This window comes from Cuculus canorus, chromosome Z, assembly GCF_017976375.1.
Source record: "Cuculus canorus isolate bCucCan1 chromosome Z, bCucCan1.pri, whole genome shotgun sequence".
Lineage (NCBI taxonomy): Eukaryota > Metazoa > Chordata > Aves > Cuculiformes > Cuculidae > Cuculus > Cuculus canorus.
The window spans coordinates 15,715,174-15,741,156 of record NC_071441.1 but is presented as its reverse complement, the minus strand read 5'-3'; the positions used below and the strand labels follow the sequence as shown (position 1 = coordinate 15,741,156).

General features: G+C 38.9%; 1 protein-coding gene across 2 annotated transcripts in view; it reads left to right on the top strand.

Moving 5' to 3' along the window:
- DOCK8 (dedicator of cytokinesis 8) overlaps positions 1-25,040 on the top strand; it is a 91,030-nt gene extending 65,990 nt beyond the window's left edge. For both annotated transcript variants that reach the window (XM_054055122.1, XM_054055123.1), the window contains 18 exons: positions 331-513; positions 1,177-1,312; positions 1,884-1,971; positions 4,539-4,635; positions 5,389-5,523; positions 7,272-7,424; positions 8,433-8,591; positions 9,360-9,460; positions 9,893-10,085; positions 14,614-14,757; positions 15,664-15,795; positions 16,567-16,701; positions 17,228-17,317; positions 17,803-18,039; positions 18,665-18,808; positions 19,905-20,011; positions 20,449-20,616; positions 21,265-25,040. In XM_054055122.1, coding sequence (XP_053911097.1) covers positions 331-513; positions 1,177-1,312; positions 1,884-1,971; positions 4,539-4,635; positions 5,389-5,523; positions 7,272-7,424; positions 8,433-8,591; positions 9,360-9,460; positions 9,893-10,085; positions 14,614-14,757; positions 15,664-15,795; positions 16,567-16,701; positions 17,228-17,317; positions 17,803-18,039; positions 18,665-18,808; positions 19,905-20,011; positions 20,449-20,616; positions 21,265-21,328 — 2,466 coding nt within the window. In that variant the 3' untranslated portion in view covers positions 21,329-25,040. The remainder of the gene's footprint in view (positions 1-330; positions 514-1,176; positions 1,313-1,883; positions 1,972-4,538; positions 4,636-5,388; positions 5,524-7,271; positions 7,425-8,432; positions 8,592-9,359; positions 9,461-9,892; positions 10,086-14,613; positions 14,758-15,663; positions 15,796-16,566; positions 16,702-17,227; positions 17,318-17,802; positions 18,040-18,664; positions 18,809-19,904; positions 20,012-20,448; positions 20,617-21,264) is intronic.
- Positions 25,041-25,983: the final 943 nt, after the last annotated feature.

Sequence of the window (25,983 nt, the reverse complement as noted above, 5' to 3'; positions counted from 1 at the left end):
ATCTTCCATACCGTTTGGCAGGCACAACTGCATGGCAAGAGGCGATCACAGTTACAGAAACTTTTTTATACCTCATTCTAAGGAAATACAAGTTTCTAGCAAAAAATACTCTTGTTCTTTCTGTCTTCCATAGGCATGCAACTGGTTCTGTCACTAATTACACACATAGACATTCAAAAAACACAATCAGCATAACCTGGAAGAGGTTAAACTTATTGAGTTCCAGTCCTGAGATTTGATTTAACTGAAATTTAAATAATATTACTTCACCTCAATAACCTCCATCTTCTTTTTCTTTTTTCAACTGATATTCACTTTATCTGCTCCTAGCCCTACAGGCAGAGTGCCACATTAGGTCCTGATACCACCCGTAACCTTTTGATCTGTTTCCTCTGGATCATGAAAAATGCTGATCAGAACCTAATACAGAAATGGATTGCAGACCTTCCATCCATGCAGCTGAACAGGATTTTGGATCTCCTCTTCATTTGTGTGTCATGCTTTGAATACAAGGTAAGTGAAACACAGCCTGATATTGTTGTTCTATTTTGATTTAGTGACTTTTTCCTTACCTGCCAGCTATCCAGAGGAAATTTGTTATTGACAGTTGTTAAATTAGCTCTTGGCTAGTCTATGCTACAAATGGACAAATTAATTCAGATAAAACAACTGATACTAGCCTTCAAGCAAAATGTAGCCAAAACCTTTGAGGAAGTCCTATGAAGTTGACTTAAATTGTTTTATTTTTTAGTTTTCCGGTGAATTTAGGGGCTATTGTTGGTGAGCAACATATTGACATATCATATATTGATATATTGACAGCTCCGGTAAGTGGTGGACAGGACACTAGGGATGACCCTTTGGTTAAGAGCTGGGACTGAACTTTACAACTTTTCTGTCTGACAGGGTCTGTCTGAGATGGATCAAATAAACCTTTCTCTAACTTAAATGTCTTTCTGTGTAGCATTGAGCTACATATTTGTGTTTATTAGCAGTACGTAGAGTACCTCTTTACTCAGCTGCAACATTTAATTAGCCTTTATATACTGGTTGATCATATTCATTGCTTTTTGCTCCCTCAGCAGGTCTCTTGCTGTGTCTGGGTCTGGAGGTCTACCTGGGACTCATGTCCAAAGATGGAGGCATTTGTTTTGATTGATTTGGCTTTACTTTCAGGGCAAACAAAGCTCAGATAAAGTTAGCACCCAAGCACTCCAGAAGTCACGAGATGTTAAAGCCCGGCTAGAAGAAGCTTTACTGAGAGGTGAAGGAGCCAGAGGAGAAATGATGAAGCGCTGCAGAATACCAGCTGGTACTACAGACCCTTCTCCCCCTTGGTCTTTTGAGAGGCTCTCAAGACGTTGTAGACATAATTTAGTTGGGTTTTATGCATACTGCTCATTTTTATCCTCATACTTTTTACCCACACTCCTTTCCACAGTCTGACTGTGGATAAAAAGATCATTAGCTTTCAACTGTCCAGGGTGTAGCTAGGACTGACCTTAGGTGAAGAATATGAGGCCAGCTAAGAAGTTTTAAGACATTCTGAGAAAATGTGTTAGTGTCTAATCAAAAGCCAAGAAATGGTGTCAAAACTATCAGGAATAACAAATTGTTCATTGCAAAAAAAAGGTTGTTTCATTTAATAAATGGAAAAATTTGTGTTTTGGTCTTTGAAGACATTCAACAACTTAGTGTTCTAAAAATCCTTGATGAAAAAAATGATAGGGTCCTGTCTTTTTACTAGAGCCCTGAGGCTATAAAGCTGAATGGTTTTAGTTCTGACAGACTACTACAGACACATATCTCCTTCTTTCAGCGAGCCATCAGACTTCAGGTGTTCCCTTTTGCTTTTATCTCACTGATGTATGTTGCACTTTCAGGGAATGATAGGTCAGCGGGGCTAAATGAAAACCTGCGCTGGAGAAAGGAGCAGACTCACTGGCGGCAGGCAAATGAGAGACAAGATAAGTAAGTCATTTAATAAATATATATTGCTTTTATTAGAGCCAATCTGTTTGGTTTCTATGTGTTTTGTTCTTTCTCCTAGAATGCTTTATCGCAAAATCAGCAGTTTCAATCCTTTCCTTCTTCTGTCAAAGAGATAGAAAGTGTTTATGTAGTAGAAGTGTCCAGCTGTTGCTGTGACACAACAATGAGATCATACATACTCAAATGAGACATTAAAATAGTTATCTAAACATTTTTTCCTTCTTATTAGTAGTGTGGTAGACACTAGTTGTTGATACATGTTCTATCAAATACACCACAGAGGCTTTTTACAACATTTATTTTGGTGTTGCTATGGCTTCTCCCTGTATACAGTACTGTGGTATAAGTTTGGCCACATTAAATCGGTTGAGCTGAGTTTGACATGTTGTGTTAAAATTGAGCAGAGTTATTCGTGGGACTGAGGTAAGATGGTGCTGTAGTGAATATTTAAAGTTTCAGGCTTTAAGTTATGATGTTTCAGTAAATTTAACCTTACTAGCACTATGTGGTAGTAGACAAGCCAGTGTCTAGTTTATGGAAAACTGTGCTTTCTGGAATTGTGCTACTAACAGTATTTTCATATTGTATATGCTAAGTTTCTGTACTCATGGAACTTGTTGCTTAGTACTTGCTTGACTGTCTAAATGGGCTAGTGTATGCCAGATAAGAGACAGTGGCCTCTCACCAGTTCAGCTGCTGTGAGCCCCCATGATATCCTTCAGCATGTGTGAATTTGAGGTGAGAGCACTGGCTTGTGTGCTATGTGTCTACTACTATTGCACAACTATTTTGTTGTAGCCTAATCCACAATTATTGCATACATTTTTGAACATGAGATTGTTACTTTGGAATTTATCAAAACTTTAAAAAAAGAATCCTTCCACCTTCTGTGCTAGATCGGAAGAGTTGCATATCCTGTGTGGATGTTCTTACTTTACCCTGAAAGCATCTTGCTTTCTCTGAGCCAGTTTTGTTGAAATCAGAGTTAAAAAGTCCTCAGGCAGCAGCTCTACAATGTCCCTTTACAGCAGTTCAGTTAAACTACTTAAAATAAAACTTCTGGGTACATAGGTAAAACTCTGCGTGCTGTGCAGGCCTTTCTGGTTTACTCAGCGTTTGTCACTGTGGTATAGGATATCTCTGCTCTCATCCTTTTTGGATTCTGTTAGTGTATATGTCCCACAAGTAAGGTGTTTGCAGGTAGTAAGTGGCACAGCATGTTTGTATAGGTCACCACTCAACCTGCTTCTCCTTGAGTCCAGCATGCTTTGGGATTGTAGTTGCAGTTATAAAGCTACATGTGGTGTCAGAGAGGATCCAGTCAGCATGGTTAATGTGTAAGGCTGAGTGGTTGCTAGAAATAATTCAAATGGCTGTGCTTTTTGCTTAATTTGTTCAGTTTGTACTGATATTTAGCAATCCTTGGCATGATTATAGCACCAGCCTTTTGGCAGGCTCTTCTGTTCTTCATTGCTTTGAGTCATTGTGATTAATAACTATACAACTGCCCTGACTTCCTTCCTAGCCCTCCCCAGGATTATCTGATTGTACCCAAAAGTTATTTGGTTTTTTCTTGTGTAAGACTCCACTGGACAGAAAAGCCACAGATTTTCAAGTCATTAAAAAATGTGATTGTAAGGGTGTTGCTCCAGCCACAGAAATGAACCTTAGGAACAGCTTGCTCCAGCCACAGGAATGTACTAAGTTAAAGCAGCTCTAATCTGAAGCTCTAGAGAGCAGCTTCTGGCCATGCAACAATTCCTTTCTGATTCATTTAGGAAAAAGAACAAAGCCTCCTCTTTGTGTTTCTTAAAGGATCTCTGAAAACATACTTCTGTTTCGAGCTACACCTATGCTTAGAGCATTCAGCTACAGAGGATCTGTGTTCCAGGCCTCTTCCTTGAGTCTCAGCTTAGGAGGTATCATGCATTGCCTTACCAGCACCTTCCGTCTTTTATAAATGCTGCAGTCCTGTCTTAAATGGCCCGAGGCATTGCTGTATTGACTGGCAGCTGTTGGACCTGCTGTTTTATGTTGTCAACAGTATGAAGAATCAACATCTTAAATTACCTACATTAAACACTACTGCTATTCAATTCATTGAACCAATTTCCCCTTAGCCTAAGGATGCTACTTCTACTCTTTTTCTGCAAGTCTTAGATCAGTTGCCTTTTATTCCATTTTGGGGTTTTGTGTGCAGCTACAGGCAATGCACTCAGAAATTACTGCATACCTTACTGAACAATTCATCACAATACTGAGGGCAGAGTAGCCATTATACAGATTGCTGTTAAGAAAGCAGGGGCATCTATTTGAACTATCTAGAGGCCTGCTTTCCAGTGCCCCCTTTGGGGCTTCTTTTCTGTGATACCAGCTCTCCTGATTTGATTCCACTGTTCTTAAGAAACACCTCTGAACAGTTTTCATTGTTCGCTTTTATGGGGCCATTCAGAGTGGTATCACCTGTATTTTGACTTTGTTTAAACACCAGGCCAACTAACAAGGGGGTACACTCTGGATGCTTTAATTAGACCTTCTTTTTGCAGGACTAAAGCTGAGCTAGATCAAGAAGCTCTGATCAGTGGAAATCTGGCAACTGAAGCTAACCTGATCATTCTCGATATGCAAGAGAACATCATTCAGGTGAGAAACAGCACAGCTGCGTTGGTACCAATCCTTGTTCCCGCAGAAGCCAATGGAAGCAAGATGCATTTCTTCTTTTCTTTCTTAGGCAGTGCAAAATGGTTTAATTAAAGATCTTCTGGAACTATGATAGTGGACTACTTAGATGTACTCTTCTAGTTTAGAAAAGATACTCCAGATTCATGGAAATGCCACTGCTGGAGCAACACGCGTATTCACAGATAGCAAGGAGAAAACTTCATCCTTGAAAACCTGTTGGTAGAAAAGCATTTAGCTACTAGTTTCTTGTAGTACTGGGTATGATTTTGGCATGACGCCACTCATAGCACCTAGCCTCCCCAATACTTGGGTTGTGGGTATGTCTATTTAGCCTATATGTCCAGGACATCAGAGCAAAAGGGGACAAGGGGAGGGATGGTTCTTGCTCACCATGGGATCACTTCCTAATGGATGGATGGAACAGAAGGTGGATAGAGCTTCAAGAGTCACTGCAGAAGCGGTCTGAGCTTAAAAATACATTGGTGGGTCTGCAGATATTGAGGAACGTTTGTGACATTTTCCCCTCTGTCTTCCTGTTCACTACAAAAGTGTTTTGAAATTCCTCTGAAGCAGATGTTAACAAATCAAAACACTGCAATCTCTATACTCACGCTTGTGTCTCATGAACAGGAAAGCAGAACTTCAGTTCCTATGTGCTAGTTCATTGATGAACAACTTCATGCAGTTACTAATGGTTTCCTTCTTCATGTGCAGGCAAGCTTTGCGGCAGAGTGCAGAGACAATCTTTTGGGAGGAGTTTTGAAGGTCTTGGTAAATTCTCTTGGTTGTGATCAGAGCACCACTTACTTGACTCATTGTTTTGCTACACTCAGAGCACTCATTGCTAAGGTATGCTCTTGACGTATTTCTGTTTTCACGCTTCATATCAAGCTATTAAAACAGCATTTCTAGAGAGAGAGCTCTATACATTCACCACTTTTACTTTTTTGCATATATAAATACAAATGCCTATCAATAGTGATGTTAAAGGACTTCTACAGCTGTTGTTTCATTGACCACACAAGACAGAATAACTGAATCTGAATAATCATGTGGTTGTAGCAGTCTGTTCTAAAATACAGAGATATACTAATTATAAGGTAAAAAAATCCACCCATTGTATTTCAAATACATTCTGATTTTAATTAGGAATCTTAATTCCAGGGATTGCACATATTCCATTAGATCAAATTTAAATTATTAAACTATCAGGACTAGTTTCCAACCAGCTGGGCAGCAGAGAAATCAGAGCTAACTCATCAGGGATCAGTCTGATCGTTCTAGGTTTCTACTTCGAAGATGGGTTCCAAAATTCTAAGTAGATTCTAAGATGTTGACAGATTTCATCTTCTGCCTGAAAACTAAGCGAAATCCTAATCTTTCATTTCTGTATCACCAATTAAAAAATATTTCAAGTGTATATCAGGACAGAATTTTGACCCAACATTTTTATAGTATGGGTTGTAATGGGTTATGTGCTTCATGAGGACTATCTAAATCTGTTTTAAGATTCATTCTCTTGCAAAGAAAATTACCTCCACAAAGGAAAAATCCATGGAGATTTTTCCCCCTAAACTGTTCTAAAATGCAAATAACAAATGCCTGTCTGCTGTTAAATACAGACTAGCTGACAAAGCCTAATTAGAGGGTAGATATCTGAGTAGTTATGAAACTCATAATTATGTTTTCATTGTACTTTATCTTTGAAACCTAACTTCCAATTACAGTAATGAATTTTGTTAAGCAATTGTTATTCTCGTTGAAATAGATCTTCTAGTTAAGCTGACTCAGTTCTGTATTTTATGAAGCAATCATTCCAATTATTTCTATTACACTGTAGGTATATAGATGTTATTTTACAAATGAAAATGGCAGAACCCTGTGCCATCAGGCTTGTAATGTAAATTAGACATAAAACAGTGAGGTAATGGAGTAAAGAAAGATTGAGAATTGGGGAATGGGCCTGCAAAATATAATATCCTATGTTCAGCTCACACACCTTTATCAGTTCTATGTGTGTGCATACGTTACCGGTGCATCTGTGCTGTCTGTGGTGAGAGTTTCTTGGAACAGACATCTTGCCCCCTGGGTTTATTGTCAGCTAGGGATATCGTGGAGATGTTGTAAAGGAGGGTCTGATGTGGAAGTTTTGTGGCATACTGTAGGAGGAAGAACACACTTAAAAGGCTGGGGAAGGGTAAGGCGTTGATGCAAAAAGCTAGTAATTGCTCCTTATGCTTTAAGAAGTATTTGCATATTTCACCAACCATAATATACTTGCTTCTATGAATTTTGCAATATTTGATGTTTTCAAAAGCTCCCAGAACCATGAGACTCTGAGAAATATTTTTATTCTCTCTTTCTGATGCATATTTTCAAAACATAAAGACTATTTTCAACCCCTTCTTCTCTGTGGCAAGTTTGAAAGTGGAACCTGTAGCATCACAGGAATCAAAAGTGCAAATAAAAAAAGGGTCAAATTTGGTCTTTTAGTCTTTAGTCTTTGTACGAATTCTGTGGGTTTTACGCACTAAGCTAATGATATTTTAATGGTCAGAAATAAAAGTAATGAACTTTTTCTTCTCTGTGTCCCTCAGTTTGGAGATTTCTTGTTTGAAGAAGAGGTTGAACAGTGTGCTGACCTGTGTCAAAGAGTTCTTCATCACTGCAGCAGCAGCATAGATGTTACAAGGACTCAAGCCTGTGCCACTCTTTATCTCCTCATGAGATACAGCTTCAGCTCTACAAGTGTAAGATTTTGCGAACAGCAGTATGTTTTGTGCCAACTTTTTTTGTGATCAATAGGAACGGAAACTAAAGTTGTGATAGCTAATGGAATGCATCAGCAGATAAACAATCATGTTATGGTGTTCTGCGCATTTGAGCCAGCAGAAGTGCTAGAAGTGTGGGAGGAAAGTAGTTTTAATTATTGTTCATTGTTTTGTTTAGGAAAGTATGACTTTTTCTGTAACATCTGTAAGTGCGTTTTCAAATGGAACGGCATTAGGCCTCTGGTAGCAGGAACTTTATAATGCATAAGCCATACTCATAATTTTGTCTTTTTTGGGTTTTCTACTCCTGTGTTACAACTGCTTAGATTTAGACTAATATTGCAATGCAATTACAACCTCAGTACAACAACTGTATGCTTGTGTTAGTGGGAATTCTTTGCTGGGCCCTTGGTCTCAGGACTAGGCTCTGATTCTTACCACACACGTGAAGCAAAATACTTGCGCTGTGCATGTAGCTTCTCAACGTCCTAGCATGGAAGGACATGCATAGGCATTTTGGATAGCATCTGATCTTGCACAGCATTTTCCTCCCTAGCTGTCACTTCAAAATTCTTAAATACGTAAAAAGCGATGTCTTTGCAGGAGGAGAATGTGCCTCTGAGACACCATGATCAGCAAGACACAGTACATAAACAGGTGAAACCCTGAGAGGTCACTGGTCTATGTGGAGGGGAAAGGAGGTGCCTCTGACTTCCTCTTGTCTCAAGCAAGCATATGTATTCGAAGAAACATTCTTGCCCCAAAATACAGACATGTCAGAATTATGGAACTTTGGCTTAACCAGGTGAAACAGGACAGGCTTTGAAGCACCAGAGGCCACTCATGTGAGCAGTGAGTTTAGTGCACTCAGTGTGGACAGGAGAAAATTAGTTTTATTTGTACAATAGACAGAGATATTAGAAACAATATGTATGGTGCAGTGCAGCCATCATTCTTTAATGTTTTGTTTTGGTTTTTTCCTGAAAGAATTTTGCAAGAGTGAAGATGCAAGTGATCATGTCACTAGCCTCTCTGGTTGGAAAATCACCCGAGTTTAATGAGGAATTCCTTCGGCGGTCCTTACGAACCATCCTAGCCTATGCAGAGGAAGATGTGGATATGCAGGCAACTCCATTTCCCATTCAGGTAAAATCTTTTATGACATGTCTGGATTTTGCCGGGAGCTTTCACCAAGGAATGTGTTAGGAGCACGTCCTAGATCTTGGTTTTCCAAAGCAATGAAAATAAAGGTGTGGATGTTTTTGTATGAGTTTATTCCTGATGCAACGGTAAGCAAGGAAGACGACATAACTCCATAGAATAAACTCTTAAGAAGTTCCACTGAAATCATATTACAGAAAAATCATCTCTCAGCTTTGTGTACAACTTTCTTCTAGACCCCAGTAGAAACTGTACCCTGTAAGAGTTTAACAAGAATTTGATTCCTTGTGTTCTCAGACAAGTAGCATCATGGAAACTTCCCTCCATTTGTCAGCTCATAAGGCAGGAGCAGTAATAATGAAAAATATCTCAGACAACTGTCAGATGCTTTGCTTAGATTCTTACAGTAACTCAGCTTGTGCTGAAGACTTAAAAAAACATCTGTTTTGGTATCATATCCACTAAAGCTGAACTCCATTAGCCCATAGGTTTGATTTTTTTTTCATTCAGAAATCAACAAATCAAAATATTCATGCTCATTTTGATTAAATAAAATGTTTATTCAATATTTGCTATGCCAGCAGTGTTAATTGCATTGTGTAAACTTATTTTGTAGCAATTCAACATCCTTATGTTTCCTTGGGTAAGAGGGACTAAAAGAGAGTAATATCAGCTGGTACAGATGCTGCTATTTTTCTTGAAGATGAGAGATAAACAGCTGAGAAATGCATGTTGATCTTTGTATTACTGCAGGTAGAGGAGCTGCTGTGTAATCTGAACAGCATCCTGTCAGATACAGTGAAAATGAGGGAATTTCAGGAAGATCCGGAGATGCTCATGGATCTCATGTACAGGTGAATCCATTTTAAATTGCTACTGAGGAAATTCTGCAGTGAGGTGAGCGTAAGAACTGTGCATTTTAGGGACAAGCTGTGGACAAACCCTCTGTCTGTTGTGTTTGCACACACATTCACGGATTAACATGGCTAATCTGTCACAAGGGACCCAGGCTGTGGGATTGAACATGTTGCAGTGAATTCAGTAGGATGTGGACATAGTCTTGCACAAGAATGGAAGCCAGGGACTGATGAAGTTTTACTCTCCTTGTAGTCCCTGTGTCCTGCCTACCCGTGCCTAACCATTTGTTTTGCCTTGTGCGTAGTGAATAGTATAGAATAAAGACAAGAGACATCTCCTTCCATTCAGCCCAGGTGGAGTATTATAAAGGTTCTGTCTGTTATTTGAGAAGTGATTGTTCACACCTTCTTTCTGTCTTATGTTGTTAGAATTGCCAAAGGGTACCAGACATCACCTGACTTGAGGCTGACGTGGCTGCAGAATATGGCAGAGAAGCACACCAAGAGAAAGTGCTACACAGAAGCAGCTATGTGTCTGGTCCATGCTGCAGCATTAGTGGCAGAGTACCTCAGTATGCTTGAAGATCGAAACTATCTCCCAGTGGGCAGTGTCAGCTTTCAGGTAAGAAAAGTTTCCTGACCTCTGACAGCAGTAAGCTGGGATGGCCTGTTCTGGTGTGTGTGTGCCTTCTGGTGTCAAGCAGAGGAGGAGGTAGGTCTATAGGGAGGAAAAGTTCCAATGGCAGTGTCCATCACCACTATTGGTAGTTGTTCTCATGATTTATGCTTACTGATGAAAATGAGTACTTCAATATCTGGTTATCCTAGATTCTATTTTCAGCAGCTGGATGCTGTAATGTCTTGTTTTCTATGTAGAACCCCTCTATTACCACCTGCCTTTTCCTAGGGCTGTTACTTGTCAGTTGTGACAAATGCATCTTTCAAACTTCTTTCTCATAATCTAGGTAATTGGAGCTACCCAGTTCTTTTGGACATGTTCTCTCCAATCCTTTGACTGTCTTCCAGTTACTAACCAACACCCTTTCGATTGATGGATGACACAATCACCATAGTCTAAATGCAATCACATTAAAGTCAAGTAAAAATGTCCTGTAAGTTTTTTAGGCCTGGGAAGTATCTCTCACTTTATGTCTCCAAAGACTCCACAGGTTCTTTCGGTGGTGTTGAGCCCTTTACTCAGTAATATGTTGATCTTTTCCGGAGAGTTTTCTTGGGTTTTGTTTTTCACCCTTCTTTTCTACATCACATAGATGGCAGCATAACTATTTGTTGTTTGACATTTTGAAATGCAGATATTTATACATATTTATTCCTCCTTTATTGGTATTCTCTAAGACCAGCAAAGACCATTGTTCATTTACAGAGTGTTTGCTGCAATGATGGTGAATTATTCCAACTAATCACAGTAAATGTTTTGCAGAATCAACTCAGATGTTGTATACACATCTACTGTTTGGACATTATTGTCTTTATGAGATTGCAATCTCTTTAAAAGTATCAGGTCTGGTGTTGATTCAGATTAATTAAAATACCTTTAATTTCTTTCTAGTAAAATTTTGTATCACTGTTATTTCCACCACTTTGTCCTGGATGCAGACTGATAAGCCTACCATTATCAGCTCCTCTCCTTTACTTTTAGAAGAATGTGGCCCCTAAAGCATATTTCCCCATCTGGAACTTCACAGTTTTCAAAGGCATATGCAACTCAGTATTTGCTGCCTGAATACCTGTTGCTTAGCTCTTTGAAACTGCTGAGGAGTGCATTTTATGGTCCAGGTCATTTTGAAATGGCTAACACTAGTAGTTGGTACATTCATCGTCCCCTGATATAGCCGTACCACATGAGATTTTCTTCCCTTCGGAATAGTAAACACGGACATGATTGTGTCATTTGGCATTTTTCATTTAATTTGGTGTGTTGAGTGTTAGTATTTGCAATTTCGTCTTAGTAATCTGTTGACGAACTAGTGATATTCTTAAATTCTTTTAATGCCATCGTATGTTCTCTTTTTACTGGCTAAACTTTTGGCCATGGATTTATATCTCTGCCATTTTGCATCCCTTAACAGTTTTGTATACGCCCTAACCTCTAACTTCTATTAATTACTTCTGTTTTCTTCTTTTGTCCCTACTTGTTACATGCTATCATCATTTAGATATAGGTAAAATCTTCATTCCCTTCCCAATGTCATCCTTCTCCCAGCCTGCCTTGAATGTTCGTAATTTCACACACTTGACCCTAATGCAGTTCCTCCTTGCACTGCTCTCAGATTATACAGATTGCCATGAAAGGGTATGTTTCCAATTATTTTAGAGAACTGAAGTCTATTCTGCAAGGCACTAAACAAGAAAAATTTAGACATTTAAAAGCTGTAAATCAATCTCTTTCATCAAGCTGCTTGTGTAAATATGTTTGCCAAATGAACAGTTGCTCCATAGCAGAGAGGTAATGAAATGCCTTAATGACCAGAAAGCAAATTACAGAACTCTTTATCTGACAGCATAATTTTGAATTTCAGTTTGCTCAATAACCATAATTAACTATAATAACACTTTGCATTTTTACAAAGCCTTTCAAGAGAAGAACTCCCTTTCTTTACAAACAGGCTTGTGTTTTGTAGCACCTGTGAAGATCTTGTTCAGATGACCTTATCAAAAGAGAGAAACACTACTCAGACTGTCTCGGCTTTACCTGGAGTTCCAGATCTCACTCACTGACTCTTTCTGTGTCCATTTCTTCATTTAGCTCAGATATGAAATTGGTGATCTACATTTAGTAGCGGAATTGAGAGTGATAACAGTTTATGAAAAAGATTATTCTGCATGAGCAAAAGTGTTATCACCTTTATACAGATAAGTAAAATGAGGATGCAAAGGGTTAAATTGGTTGACGTAGGTCTTCTGCAGTGACTCCATTAGTGTTCAGAAAATTGATTGTTAGTAGAGGAGCGTGTTTCCTTGAACTGTACCAGAAAAAACTGTATACGCTTTGCTCACTGCAATTAAAACTATCCCTTGAAATCAGAATAGGATATTTTCACTGTCAGTGAAATTCCTTTTGAGCTTAATTTGTGTTTACACTAAATCCACTTTCCGAGTGATAAGGTAAACATGACTGACTTTAAACTGACTTTAAACCACTTTTTATTACTATAGAAAAGGACTTAGTGTGTATGTCTGCCTGCTGAGGCACAGAGCTTGAGCTCAGCAGGAGCCTGATTTGACTGTGCTGTTTTGGGAATTTAGGTTGCAGGCGCTACCCTAGCTACACCTAACATGGTGACAAGGGGTGGGTATCAAAGAAAGACTCCATGAGTTTACGCAAGTGTTTCTTTTCCTTAAAGAAAACTAGGCTTATGAAGTCCAAAACAATTGCTAACGATATACGTGGTAACTTATGTTTTGCCTTTATTATATAAGAGACATACATAATTCTTCAATATGAAAGGCAGATCGAGGCAAAAGGTATGTGAGACACATCCGCTTTGCAAAAGATCATGCAAGCACCAGAAGTACATCACAAAGGCTCTCTCATACACTGTGTGGACTGTAAAGCATGGAAATGCACCCCTGACATTCGTTACTACAGGTCTAAAGGCAAAGAAGAGAAATTGGTGTGTGTGACTGTCTTGGTTACTTTCATAAATAAATGACTCCTCTGGAGTCTTTTCCTTTTGCTACCAAAAAAACAAAAAAAAGTCATGAAAGGCCACATGCCATTCTGGACTGGAAACAGTCCTTAATGTCTACTGTTACAGAAAATAAAAATCAGAAATAGAGCTGCAGCATGGGTTGTATGAGTTGCCATAGGTATGTGCCAGGGAGGCTAACTCTGGTTGAAGTCATCATCTTCATTGAAACTGGTAGGTGAGAAGTGGTGCGGATGTGCTGAAATGTGCTGCCGTTCTCCCTCTGGGAGAATATACCTGAAGTTCAGGTATGTTCTTAACTCCTGCAAACGTGGTCCTGAGCTTTGTGCTCACCCTTCCAGTGGAGCTCACGTAATGTGCAGACTAGGCACTGTGATGGCAGCGTGGTTGGAGTCAATTTCACCCATGGAGAAATAAATGCAGCCACAAAACCCAAGGGAGAAAGTCTTATGTTGCTAGTGATGTGTGGTGCCAATTCTTTATCTGAAATCTGATCAATAGTAACAGCCCTCAGTGTCTCTGCCATTTTATAAAGATGTCTTTAAGGACTTGGCTAGCTAACCAGCTGGCATCTATCCTGCACTCAGACAGATTGTCATTGCCAGTTTCTGCTGAAGTGAGACACTGTGACACGAATTTAACTTCTTTTAATTACTAGCAGATCGAAGCTTAGCATTTCTGCTGCTGTTGAAAGATACATATGCTAGTTCTATACTGTATGTAAACATATTTCAATGTTCATTTACATGTATTTTTATGTATTATAAAATTTTTGATGTTGACTCTACCCACTGTCATTTATTCAAAGGGATCCTGAAGAACTATTGTTATTTCTTGGTCTAGAATCTCTAAGAGTGACTGACACTGTTTACTTTACCTAGTTTTATTAAAAAAAAAACAATTAGATGAGTAAATTTAACAAGAAACCAAGTAAATTTTGCAGGATCAAGTTGTAATATGGCAGGAGCTGAAATAAGAAGCAGCATTCAGTTATTGCTGTTTTAAAAGCAATGTTGTCTGTGTCCTACTTCTCTACTTGCAAGAGTCAAATCAACAACTGGAAGTTCAGCTTCTTCAAGCAGGTGGCAGGAGGTCTGGGTTGCTGCTTAGAATTTCCCACCTCCGGAGGCCAGCAGTGGGAAGAACACATTCGCTGTGACCCCTGCGGCATGAGAGATTGAGCTCATTGCAGCTCTGTGCAAATCCAGACACAAGAGAAGGGCCAGTTTGTGACCCACAGAAGTCTGCCTTTTAAACCTGAGGCAGGAAAGTAAGTTTAGGATTCTTGTAGTGAAACTCCTGATCTGCCATCTGCAGAGATTTATGTTACATTCACTTCTAAATGGAATTTAACTGTGTATAACCTGGCTGTACTGTTATAATCTCATTCTTTTTCTTATGTTGAAACTGGTTTTGCCTCAATCTTTATGACAGACTATTGATCTAGCTTTCTGTTTTCTCTGCTCTGATGTATTGTAGAACATTTCACCCAATGTGCTGGAGGAATCTGCTGTTTCAGATGATGTTTTGTCTCCAGATGAAGACGGTATATGTTCTGGGAGGTATTTTTCAGAAAGTGGCTTGGTAGGGCTGCTGGAACAAGCAGCAGAGCTCTTCAGCACGGTGAGTAATGGCCACAGTCACTAGGAGATGGAGTGGGGCTATCTGGGCCAGATCCATGGCTTCTTCTTCTCCTGCACAGGAGGAAACAAAGTCTTACTGTTAGATCAGGCTCCACAGATCTGCCGAACAAAAAACAATAGGCAGAGACATCTTACGGCTGATACAGCTCAGCCTATGCCGGGTTGGCTAAGATAGGCTTTTCAGGTAGCCTAGGTCAGCTTTATATGCAACTGTACTGTGCAGACTACAGGCAGCATCGGCCAAAAGTGATTGTCCCAGACATGAACCAAGCCTTTTGTTTCTTATTCATGGGATGGTACACTTAAGGAAAGTATCTTGCTTAAGCTATAGATTTTGGAAAGCGTGTGAGAGCTACTCCTCTGCTTTTACACAGTGTATGACCACCAGCCACATAGTACTTTCATGTAAAGAGTCGTGATGTTAATACTCAAGTTGCACATCCTATTGCTGTAGTGCTAAAAACGATATATGATTTAGCATCTCTGAAGTTATCATTTGTATTCCTTTTGTCTAGATACAGCTCTGGTTGCCCTAAACCATACACACTAAACAAATCCATTTCCTTCTGCTCACCTGCATTTATAACCCTTCTAGCTCCTAAGTAGGAAGCGTATTGTACACAGAAATTTGGTCTTGAGAGCCCAACAGATCAGAGATCCAAATTAGGTTCAGTTTGTTGTACGAAGGTCAAAATTGCTCAAAATTTACTATTACAGGCTTTTAGAAAGCTAAAACTAGGAACATAGCAGATTAAAAGATGAGTTGCAGAAATCCCCTTTACAGCCAGACCGTTCATGGAGGTCTAGTTTCTTTTCAGAGTGCATAAGGACTTGTCGCTTTTCTTCTATTATTTTTCTTTCTTTTTTTTTTTTTTTTTTTTCCAAGGGGGGATTGTATGAAACTGTGAATGAGGTGTACAAAATTGTCATCCCCATACTGGAAGCTCATCGAGACTTCAGGAAGCTTACCTTGACACACAGCAAGCTACAGAAGGCCTTTGACAGCATCATTAATAAGGTATTCATGAGGGAGGGCACTGCTAGAAAAACCCATTGCTGCGTTGCACTGTTTGTTTAAGACCTGTGATAATAAAACCATTCCTGTGAAATAGATCCATTTTATTATTCTAACAAATGCTTCCGTCTGCTTTGGCCTATCTACACAAAATAGTCCACAGTGAAAAGAGGCTCACTCCTCTTAGTAGGAAAAGGCAGAGTTTAATATAAAGCTGGTTTAGAGTTACAGAAAAATAGCTGAATATGTCAAACTTAGAGAAAGAATATGCATCATTCCACCTGGCCACATCGACATAAGAAAAACAATTTTATTGTCAATTAACTAGTGTTTTCCATTATAACAGAAGAAATACAAAAGCCTGGCTAAATCATCAACACTCGTACTGATCCTTTCCCTCTATTTCTCCAGAAGACTCTTACTTCTGAGCCTAGTTAGTTTGAAATTCATATAAATTTTCCATGCAAAATTTTAATTTTCTTAAAATGTATCCAGTGAAATTAAAAAATAATGTAATTTTGTCTTGAAAAAGTCATTTCAGGATTAGCTAAATTTTAAGTTAGATTTCACACTGAAATTTATGTGCTTTCCTTCATGAATATTTCCTTGTAATCCATCAGCACTGATGATGCGTAAGACTGGCTCTGAAACAGGGAAAATGTGGAATTAGTGGCTTTTCTTATTTATCACTTTATATTATCACTTATCCAAAAACTACGAAACTGACATTAAAAATAAGTAATTGTAAATTTCCTCTTTCTTTTTATCAATTAGGGTCAAAAACGAATGTTTGGAACTTACTTCCGTGTTGGTTTCTATGGATCCAAATTTGGGGACTTGGATGAACAGGAATTTGTTTATAAGGAGCCTGCAATTACCAAACTTCCTGAGATTTCTCACAGATTGGAGGTAAAAAAATCCACATTGTATTAATATTATCTCAAATGTTATGTAACACTTTCTAATGAACCCACACAGTTCTAATAGTATCATTGTTATATAAAAAACAGTAACAAATTTATTTGTACCATAGATTATTTCCTTTGTGTATATCCCTTGTGTACAGCATAATGTTGAAAGTAATCTATTCTCTTGAGGCCATGTCTCTTATAGGCAAGTCTATAATACATTGAATGATCTGATTTGAGCATGCCAGCAGATATTTGTTTTTATATCGTCTCAGCTTTTTCGTTGAACTGCAATGTTCCCTTCTGATTGCTTTACCTAAAATTCTGCTTTTTTGTGCAATTCAATTCACACTGATCTTTTTTGGAAAGTGTCTTAACTTGACCACCTGTGGTTCAGAAAGCAGTACACTGTGACTGTACAGAGCCCGAAAATTGTCATGGTTACTCTTTTCTCCTACAGGCATGCAAATCATTGACATTGTATTAAGGACTAAAAATACTCCAAGATAATTTTGTTTCCTTTGCAGGGATTTTATGGTCAGTGTTTTGGGGAGGATGCTGTGGAAGTGATTAAAGACTCTGCTCCTGTAGACAAAAGAAAGCTGGATCCTAATAAGGTAGGGAAGGTACTACTGAGAGTGTTGAATCCTTTGTCACAGAAGAGGAAGGAAGAGAGGAATATCCCCTTGAAACCTTTGTTCTCAGACATTAACACTTAAGAAAACCAAAACCAAAAACAAGAACAAAAACAAAAACAAAAAAAAGAAAACCAAAACAAACCCAGTTGGCTGTATGTCTGTGCTCAGGGATATTCTTCAAGTGTCCGCGAAAGTCTTAGTTTGGTAGCTTGTCACAGAGTGTGGGAATTAGAAGGTCTGATCTCAGATCTCTGCTCTGGCTCTGATTTCCTCAGAAGTTATGCCCTTCTCAGAGGCAAGTTTTATCAGCTCTGAAGAAGAGAAAGAGCCCTGAAGCATTTGAAGCTCTGTGTTCTTTCAGTCCCTGCTTAGCTAATGCGGACTAAGAGATGTTTCACATATGCTGTTCCTTTTACACTTCTTGGGTTGTAGATTACTGTAAAGGTTCTTCCCTCTGTTCTCAGGCATACATACAAATTACTTTTGTGGAGCCATATTTTGATGAGTATGAGATGAAAGACAGGGTAACCTATTTTGAGAAGAACTTCAACCTCTGTCGGTTCATGTACACTACGCCTTTCACCATGGATGGGCGCCCAAGAGGAGAGCTTAGTGAGCAATACAAGAGGAACACCATCCTAACCACAATGCATGCTTTTCCCTACATCAAAACTAGAATCAATGTCATCCAAAAAGAAGAGGTAACTGGGTTTTGAGAACAGATCTAATTTCTCAGGGCAGAAGGAGTCTCTGGGTGGGAAACTTTTAAATTCCATGCCTGGCAGAAAAAAAAGAAGGCTGAGTTTCTTGGGCATGTTACTCCCTTAAATAGGAATTTCATAGAATGTGTAGACAAATGCAAGATGGATATTTACTACGCAGAGGAGAGGATAGTGAGTGTATATTCTTCTTTTGACCTCTCAGTTGTAATGCTATGTAGGAGGATGTGTGAAGTTCTATTTATGGCTGTAATAGTAGCTGATAAGGTACAGTCAAGGAACTAAATTAGGCTCAGAGCTGGTTTAGAGACAGGAAAGCTTTATAAATGTAGAATGAGCAAAACCGTTTCAGACGTGATGTCAGTAACCTAGAATAATAATGTATTTATGCAAGCAGGCAGTCAGATCTACATACTATCATTGCAAATGATAGGATTTCAAAGAGCTGCAGCATCAACCAAGATGACATTTAGATTGAACGGTCTTTGTGGGTTTCACAACTACTGCTTTTGATATGAGTGAATGGTAGTGGTATTGCTACATTTGGAATAGGTCAACTGCATGCATGATTCAGGTAATGAAGCATCTTTTCTTCCGTTTCCATTAGTTCATTTTAACCCCAATTGAAGTTGCTATTGAAGATATGCGGAAAAAAACACAGGAACTAACTGCAGCCACCAACCAAGAACCACCAGATGCCAAAATGCTTCAAATGGTTTTGCAGGGCTCAGTTGGAGCCACTGTAAATCAGGTAAGGGATGCAAATTAAGTCGGAGGAAGAGTTTCTGCATGCATTTCTCATTGTGCTTTGTTTTTCACTTTCGTCCCTTGCACTGGAAGAAGTACATCTAGTCAGATGCATTTAGCCACAATGTGTGTTTAGACTTCATCCCTTGATATTTACTCATTGTGTGCTGTTCATTAGGTATGCTTTTGGTGAAAGTGCTCGTGGAAGTGTCATCTCTGTTTCAGGCGCAGAAACTCACAGAAGCCTTGTGAATGCATCCAAGTATTTTCCATTTCTAGCACACTAGCTGTCTCAGCCATTTTGTTTGCTGCAGGCATCCTTGGGGACTGTGAATAATAATTCTTGTGTGAGACCACCACAAACTTACCATTCCATAGAAAATACATGAAGTTAAGATAATAGAATTTCAATTATCAATAATTATAATATAAATTATTAATTACTATAAAGTATAATTACTAGCTCTAGAGCATATATTATTATAACATAATTAGTGAATATAACAATGTAAATTTGCCTGCTAACAAAAAAGGGCAATTAAAAGACATTTAAAAAGAAAGAATGAAGGCATAACAGAGAAATCTTGGCACTATCCACAGTTTCACAGAGCGCAGTTTCTTTACTGAAAGAAACACTCTCAGTTTCTCCAGATCCTCATCAATCAAAGCCTCTAGTCTGAAGTAACACATTGTTGTAACCTTTGAGAAGAGTGGTCCTTTTTTGTGCTGGGCTTATTTAACTCCCTTGAGGCCTTGTAATGCCACACAGACAAACTGTAATTTTCTCATGTAACCAGGTTTAGTAGTAGAGCTATCTTAGATCTTCTCTGCTGAGCAGAATTTGTCAGTTACCATTTTTTGTGGGGCTAGAGGAGAAATAAAATCAGGAGACCATAAAATAAGATAGGCAAAAATTCTACCTGACAAATTGAGGGAGAGGAAGAGGAGAAGATATCCCCCATCCTGTTATGGTGACTGTGCATAGTTTTCTTTTCTTTCATAATTACGCTCATGAAATAACAAATAGCTTAACCAAACATGTGGTCTGGTTTCAATCTAAGCAGGTGTTTTTTGACATTTTCCTGTGTTATTCCCCTAAGGGACCGCTAGAGGTAGCGCAAGTGTTCCTGGCTGAAATTCCAGCAGACCCCAAACTTTATCGACATCACAACAAGCTGAGGTTGTGCTTCAAAGAGTTTATAATGAGGTCAGTAAAATAAAATTGAAATTCTGAATTGCATCAATAAAGCAAATAATTGCAATAGTGCAATGATAATATGACTGTACAATTAATTACGCAAGTAAGCATCATGAAGGTACAGCCTTTACTCTCTGCTGTTGTCACTACATCTGTTTACAGTAAGTAGGCAGGTAGCTCAGTGTTCTACAGTCATTAAATTTGTTATTTATTAGCTCCTTCATGCATTTCTAATGTCTTAAAAATACCACCTCAATTTGTGTACTTAGAAAAGACAGAGGTTTCTTATTAGTTCATGATCATTTTGGACTTGACAAATTATTAGAGGAATGCCTTTGCCCAGACGAGCTGGATCCTTGTTCATTCAGATTACCTAGCAGAAAGTTAATGAGTTTAACAGAAATAGATGATATATGTCATGCCTTTTTTTCTTTCATTTTGCCTAGGTGTGGCGAAGCAGTGGAGAAGAACAAGCGCCTTATTACTGCTGACCAGCGGGAATATCAACTAGAGCTCAGAAAGAACTACGGGAAGCTAAAAGAGAACCTTAGGCCCATGATTGAGAGGAAGATCCCTGAGCTGTATAAACCTGTAGTGAAAGTCCATAGCACAAGGTACAGTTAGGGCAGGGTTATCTGTTGTAGCTATACAAAAAGATGCTATTTTTTCAAGAAAGAAGGGCACTTTTACTGACACCTATAACCAGGCCATAATATACGCTGCCAACTTCATATTCTATTAAAGAAGTCTGCTGACTTCCACTGGAGCTGAATGTAGTATTAGCTGTGTTTCTCAAGCTGCTTATTCCTGGGGTATGGGATTTATGCCATTTTAATACATCATTAGGTAAGATTTTCCCCTTGCCCTGATAAGAAGTATTGGAAACATCTTGCCATTTCTTCAATATTTGAAGCCAGGAAGGAGGTAGCGCAGGTATATGTTTGTTTTGAACACATGGCATCATGTGGTATTCGTCAGCATGAAGTAAGAGTGATCCTTTCACTCCCAGATAACATATCCCAGTTTAGTCACATGACTGAGGCAGAAGAGTCTTAATTTATGTTCCTTACTTATGAGCGTTCGCTTCTTAGCAATGCTGCTGTGTGCAGTGTGGGGTGAAAGAGGAAAATGGAACATGCTTCTGAGCTGCCAAATCATAACATGTCAGCTGATGTTTTTTCAGGTGTTCCTTTTCACAAGGTGTGTATCTCTTGGATTCTTTTTCATTTGCCAACTTTATTTATGGTTCCATTTCATTGCAGGGAATCTTTTCGTAACCACAGTTTTAAGAAATATGATGCTCAGACTTCTTCACAGAACACATAAAGACTAGCTGCTTTGGCCAAGGAGGAGTGTCATCCTGCAAGCCAGAAGTGATGAGACACTGAACATCTAAGAAATCTGAAATTTCTCTTAAGACAGAATCTGTGCTTTCTGGACATCATTCAGAAAAACGTTTACACAACATCGATGTTGTGTAAAAACTAGGGGATAACTCCTTATCAACCACATCTCATGAGGACTTGGGGTAGAAGGGAGTACTTTTTGCATATATTGTAAAATAATCACAAAATGCTTGGAAGTGGACCATTAGAGTGGTCAGTGCCAAAAGGTCAGTCACCCCTAGCTAACAGACACAACTGCGGTTCAGTTGGGCTGTTCACTTGAATCCAAATAACATGCGTAAGGGATGCTGATGAAATAATGTCTATTTATGGTCCTTTTCCAAGACAGCATTTATCCACGTGCTTTTGGCAACAGAGTACATTCTGCAAGTTAATCACATGCTTAAATGCTGTCTTAATGCGGAAGGACACAGTCTCCTGCTCAGTGTTTGCTGAGCAGGAGCTGTAGGAAAGAATAATTTCCTCAATCAGTTTCTGTCACGAGTTTTTATCATGGTCTTTAATTGTAGGGAGAGTTCTGCTTAATTTTTCTTAACCAAAGCTTGGAAAGCAAGAAGTAGCAATAAATCATTCTTCTAAATCTTACGAATTTTTTTCTAAGTGTAGGGTCTACTACTTGACATGCAGCCAGACTTCTTAATAATCAGTGTTGTGTTTAGCTGAGACAGCAAGTAATAGTGTAAAAAGAAGATGCTATGCTCTTAGGTGGATAACCTTATCCAAAATTAACTACAGAGGACACAGTCAGTATTTCCTACAAAGCACTTCACTCAGGCTTTACTGCAGCTTAAGATAAATTAGCACATAATTTATAATACCTAATGCTTAGTATTTTCTGAACCTTGCGCAAACATCTTACTAAATAATCTTCATGGCACTTCTCTGAAGTAAGGTAATACTATTATGATTTTCAGGTGAGGATGAGAGAGAGGGGAAGAGAGATGTGAAGACTTTGAAACTCATTTAGCGAGGCAATGGCAGAGCCACAATGTGACAATGCTTACATGTTTGTATTTTGAAACATAGATCCATGAAAGTGTCCCTCAATATTACTTCCTTCCCTACACATTTTCAGGGTTTTGGAAATTATAGTTTAATGGTGATTAAAGTAACCAATTGCATTTGCCCAAATGCATAATTTAATTGGTAAAATTAGATGAAACAGTAAAATTCAGTTTTTACTTTGCACTTCATTTTAGAAAATTACAGTGAACTTTCTGAGAGCTGATGCCATGTCTAAATGCAAAGCCTCTTTCCTCCAAAAGCATAAGGGAGATTGAGGCTGTTGCTTTTCATGGAAACATTTTGACTACAGCCTTGCCATTTGATAATAAGAATTTTCCCAGAACTTCATTGACATCTGGCTGATTCAGACTTTGAAAGTGCTAAGTAGAAGATTCACAGGGACGATCAAAAAAGATTAGGTGTGGAAACAGGTGAATTAAACCCTGTACTTACACAGCACTTGGAGTGTAAGAAAGCATTTCTCTCCTCATTTATAGTGTTGTTAAAAGTAATAATCAAGAATAAGCACTCTCTGATTTTTAAGTGAACATGTTGGAAGTACATAAATAGATGATATAAAAAGCTCAAAGCAAAAGATGCCTCGAGGAAGTGGCTTCTCTATATTCAAGCTGCTTTGAAACAATTCTAAGTTGAAAAGATGATTAATTTCCCAAAGGTTTGAAGCTATGAAATCTCTGCCTATCAGAACGTAGCCCCTTATCTGTTGTTTTTAACAGCCTGTTTGGGAGGAAGGTCAGAATAGTATCATTTGTCAACCCCATAATCCAACCTCATTGTTTACAAGATACTTATCCTTTACAGCCTAAATAACAGAAACCTTAACTAAACAAAAAAAACTCTACAGGTGTACAATATCGTAGGTAAAAGTAATGAAGTGTTTCACGTTGTGTGGTCCTTGAACTGAAACAATACTCTGGATAATATGAATACTGAGGGACTCCACTCACGGTTTACATGCTGAGCACCCCTCATACAGTTGGCCAGTCTTGCCCTTAGTTTGTAGCTCATGTTGTCCCTTCTACAAATGAAACATGGTGTGTACATTTCTTTCAAGAGATGAATGATATAAAATACAGATTTTCTACCTTATGATATTCATTTTGCAATAAAGTGTTTCAGAGGATGTTGAGAAACACCTTTGTGTTGCACCTTATAGTCTCAACAAAGTCCATCTGGAAAGAAAATTTTAGCAACAACCTTTCCTTGTAGAAGTGTCATTTAGTAGGGGGGAAGTGCCTGTCTTCAGAATAAATTGTGTCTTTTGCAGGGTAACAAGGAACAACTTGCTTCCTTGCTTTTCTTTCTCATTGAGAATCCATGAAACATGGCAGTGGGAAGCTCAGTGACAGTAGTGCCTTCCTTTCTTCCTTCACCATCTGTATGATTCAAGACTAAGGGAGAGTTGCATGTGTCCACACTAGTTAGGTTCAGGGCGAAGCTACTGAGGCTGTTGCAGGGGAATAGCAAGTGAGGTACAGACCTATATCTATCCTGGTCCAGAGATTCCAATGTGTGTCTTAGGTGGGAGTTCACTGTAGCTCACTTACTCTTTGCATTTACCATTAGCTAGCACCAGCTTTAAGGAGTGTGCTGCTGGTTTGGGGACTGGAATCCTTTAGCTCAGTATAAGGATCTCTCTGTTCACCACCCTAGCCTACCCCGTCCTGCTGCACTGCATGGTGGCCCACTGTGACCAGAGCACCAGGTCTGTACACAGCCCATCACCAGCAGAGCACATCCATCAGGTGTGAGTACACATACGCACGTCTGCCAGCATGGAGACAACATGCACCTACTAGGAATCCATGGTAGCTGTGAGAAGACCAACATTAATGCCCTGAAGTACAAATTAACCTGTCAGCGTGTTCTGAATACATTTGAACCATCAAGATGAGTGCCTTTTGTTAGCTCTATGGATCCTACACAGGCAGCTGGAATGCTTGATTTTCTGGTTTGCAGAACAGCAGCCATAAAGGTAGCCCACCTTTCATACAACATCAAAATAGACGTACGTTCAAGGCTTTAGCAGGTGATGGCCTGAACAGGCGTGCCCCTGAGTAGCTGTAGCCACAATTGTGCTGGGTAAAGAGAATTAACACTGGGAGCTCTGGGTTTCATGACCACTCTCTGGAAGCTGAATGCTTCTTCATTAGATTTCCCACCAATCTGAAGACTTGGAAAAATTAAAGCAAACGATTTAATTACTTCTTTTCTTTTTTTTTTTTCTTTTTGTCTGAATTATCATCATCTCAAATATGCCGGGAATTAAAACTTAGCAGAGAGACTGGTGTAGAGTCAGCTAGGACTCTTCTAAGCATTACAATATCTAACACAGAGCAGAGTGCTGCTGCCTTCTGGTACAGAGGAACGCATAAAAGAGTGTTCATAGAGTGTTGCCGTTAGTGCTGAATTTTGAACTGCAGTAGTTTGGAAAGTATCTCAACTAACCATGTTTTAAATCAGTTAAACATAGTCATTAAATAAAATCAACAGGTCTTGATAAGTCATCCTAGGTTGGCTAAAGCTCTGATCTAATCCGTGCACCAAAAGGAGGGATTCCTGTGGGAAAAAGTCATTTTTGATTACATGAATAAAGGCAACGCACACATTTCTGACTTCTCAAATGTGAAAGTCTGCATAAGTTTCTGTCCCCAAGGGGATATCTACAAAAAAATACTTAAAATGCAAGTTTAGCATTGCTGATACGTCTAGAACTTGAAAGTATCAGAGAGCTATCTTAAAACCTCAAGCAAACAAAGTTTCTGGACTTCAAATAACAGTGAAGAAATGAAGTAGGCACAAAAGCAAATCCTTTCCTTTATTTGTGGGTCAACTTTAAGAAAAATTAACAATCCTATCTCAGGTATCAAAGAAAGGTTGAAAGTGTTCCCAAAGGAGTGTGTTCCTTCTTGAATTGAGGCCTAAAGTCCTGGACTCAAACCTTCACACTTGGATTAGCTTTTTTTCCCAGTGGGGAGAAAAGGAGGTGGAGGGGGAAGGGAAAAGCAGTAAGAGTAGCTTTACAAAATTAGGTTGATATTGCTTGCCTCTGAGGCTGAAGATTCCTCAGCATCCTGGAAGGATGCCACTGTATATTCGTGCTGCCAGCTTTTAACATTGGGAGAATTAATATTAAATCAGCAGGGTCTAAATGATTTCAAACAGGTTGGTTTGTGTAACAGTCTTCAGACATTCATTAAATTAGGAAGAACAAAACTCTCATAATCTCTGGCAAGTTGAAGAGAATAAAACCAGTCCTTTAAAACAGTGTAGAAAGGATTACTCAGGTTGTAGAGAAGCTCAGTTGCCCCCAAGTCCTGCTGCTGCCTAGAATAGTCTGCAGCTCAGTGAAAGAAACCCATCCTTAAAAAATAAATAAGCAATCAGAGAGCAAATTATTAAAAGCTTTACAGACTGTAGGGAATTAAGGGAATAGTGCCATAGAAATGGAATTAAGAGCAGGTTAAAGTGCTGAATGCATCTCACTTTCTTGACTGTGTGGGTCACAACAAAGCTCCTGTGCTTTAGTTGAAGCTGTCAAGTAAAAAG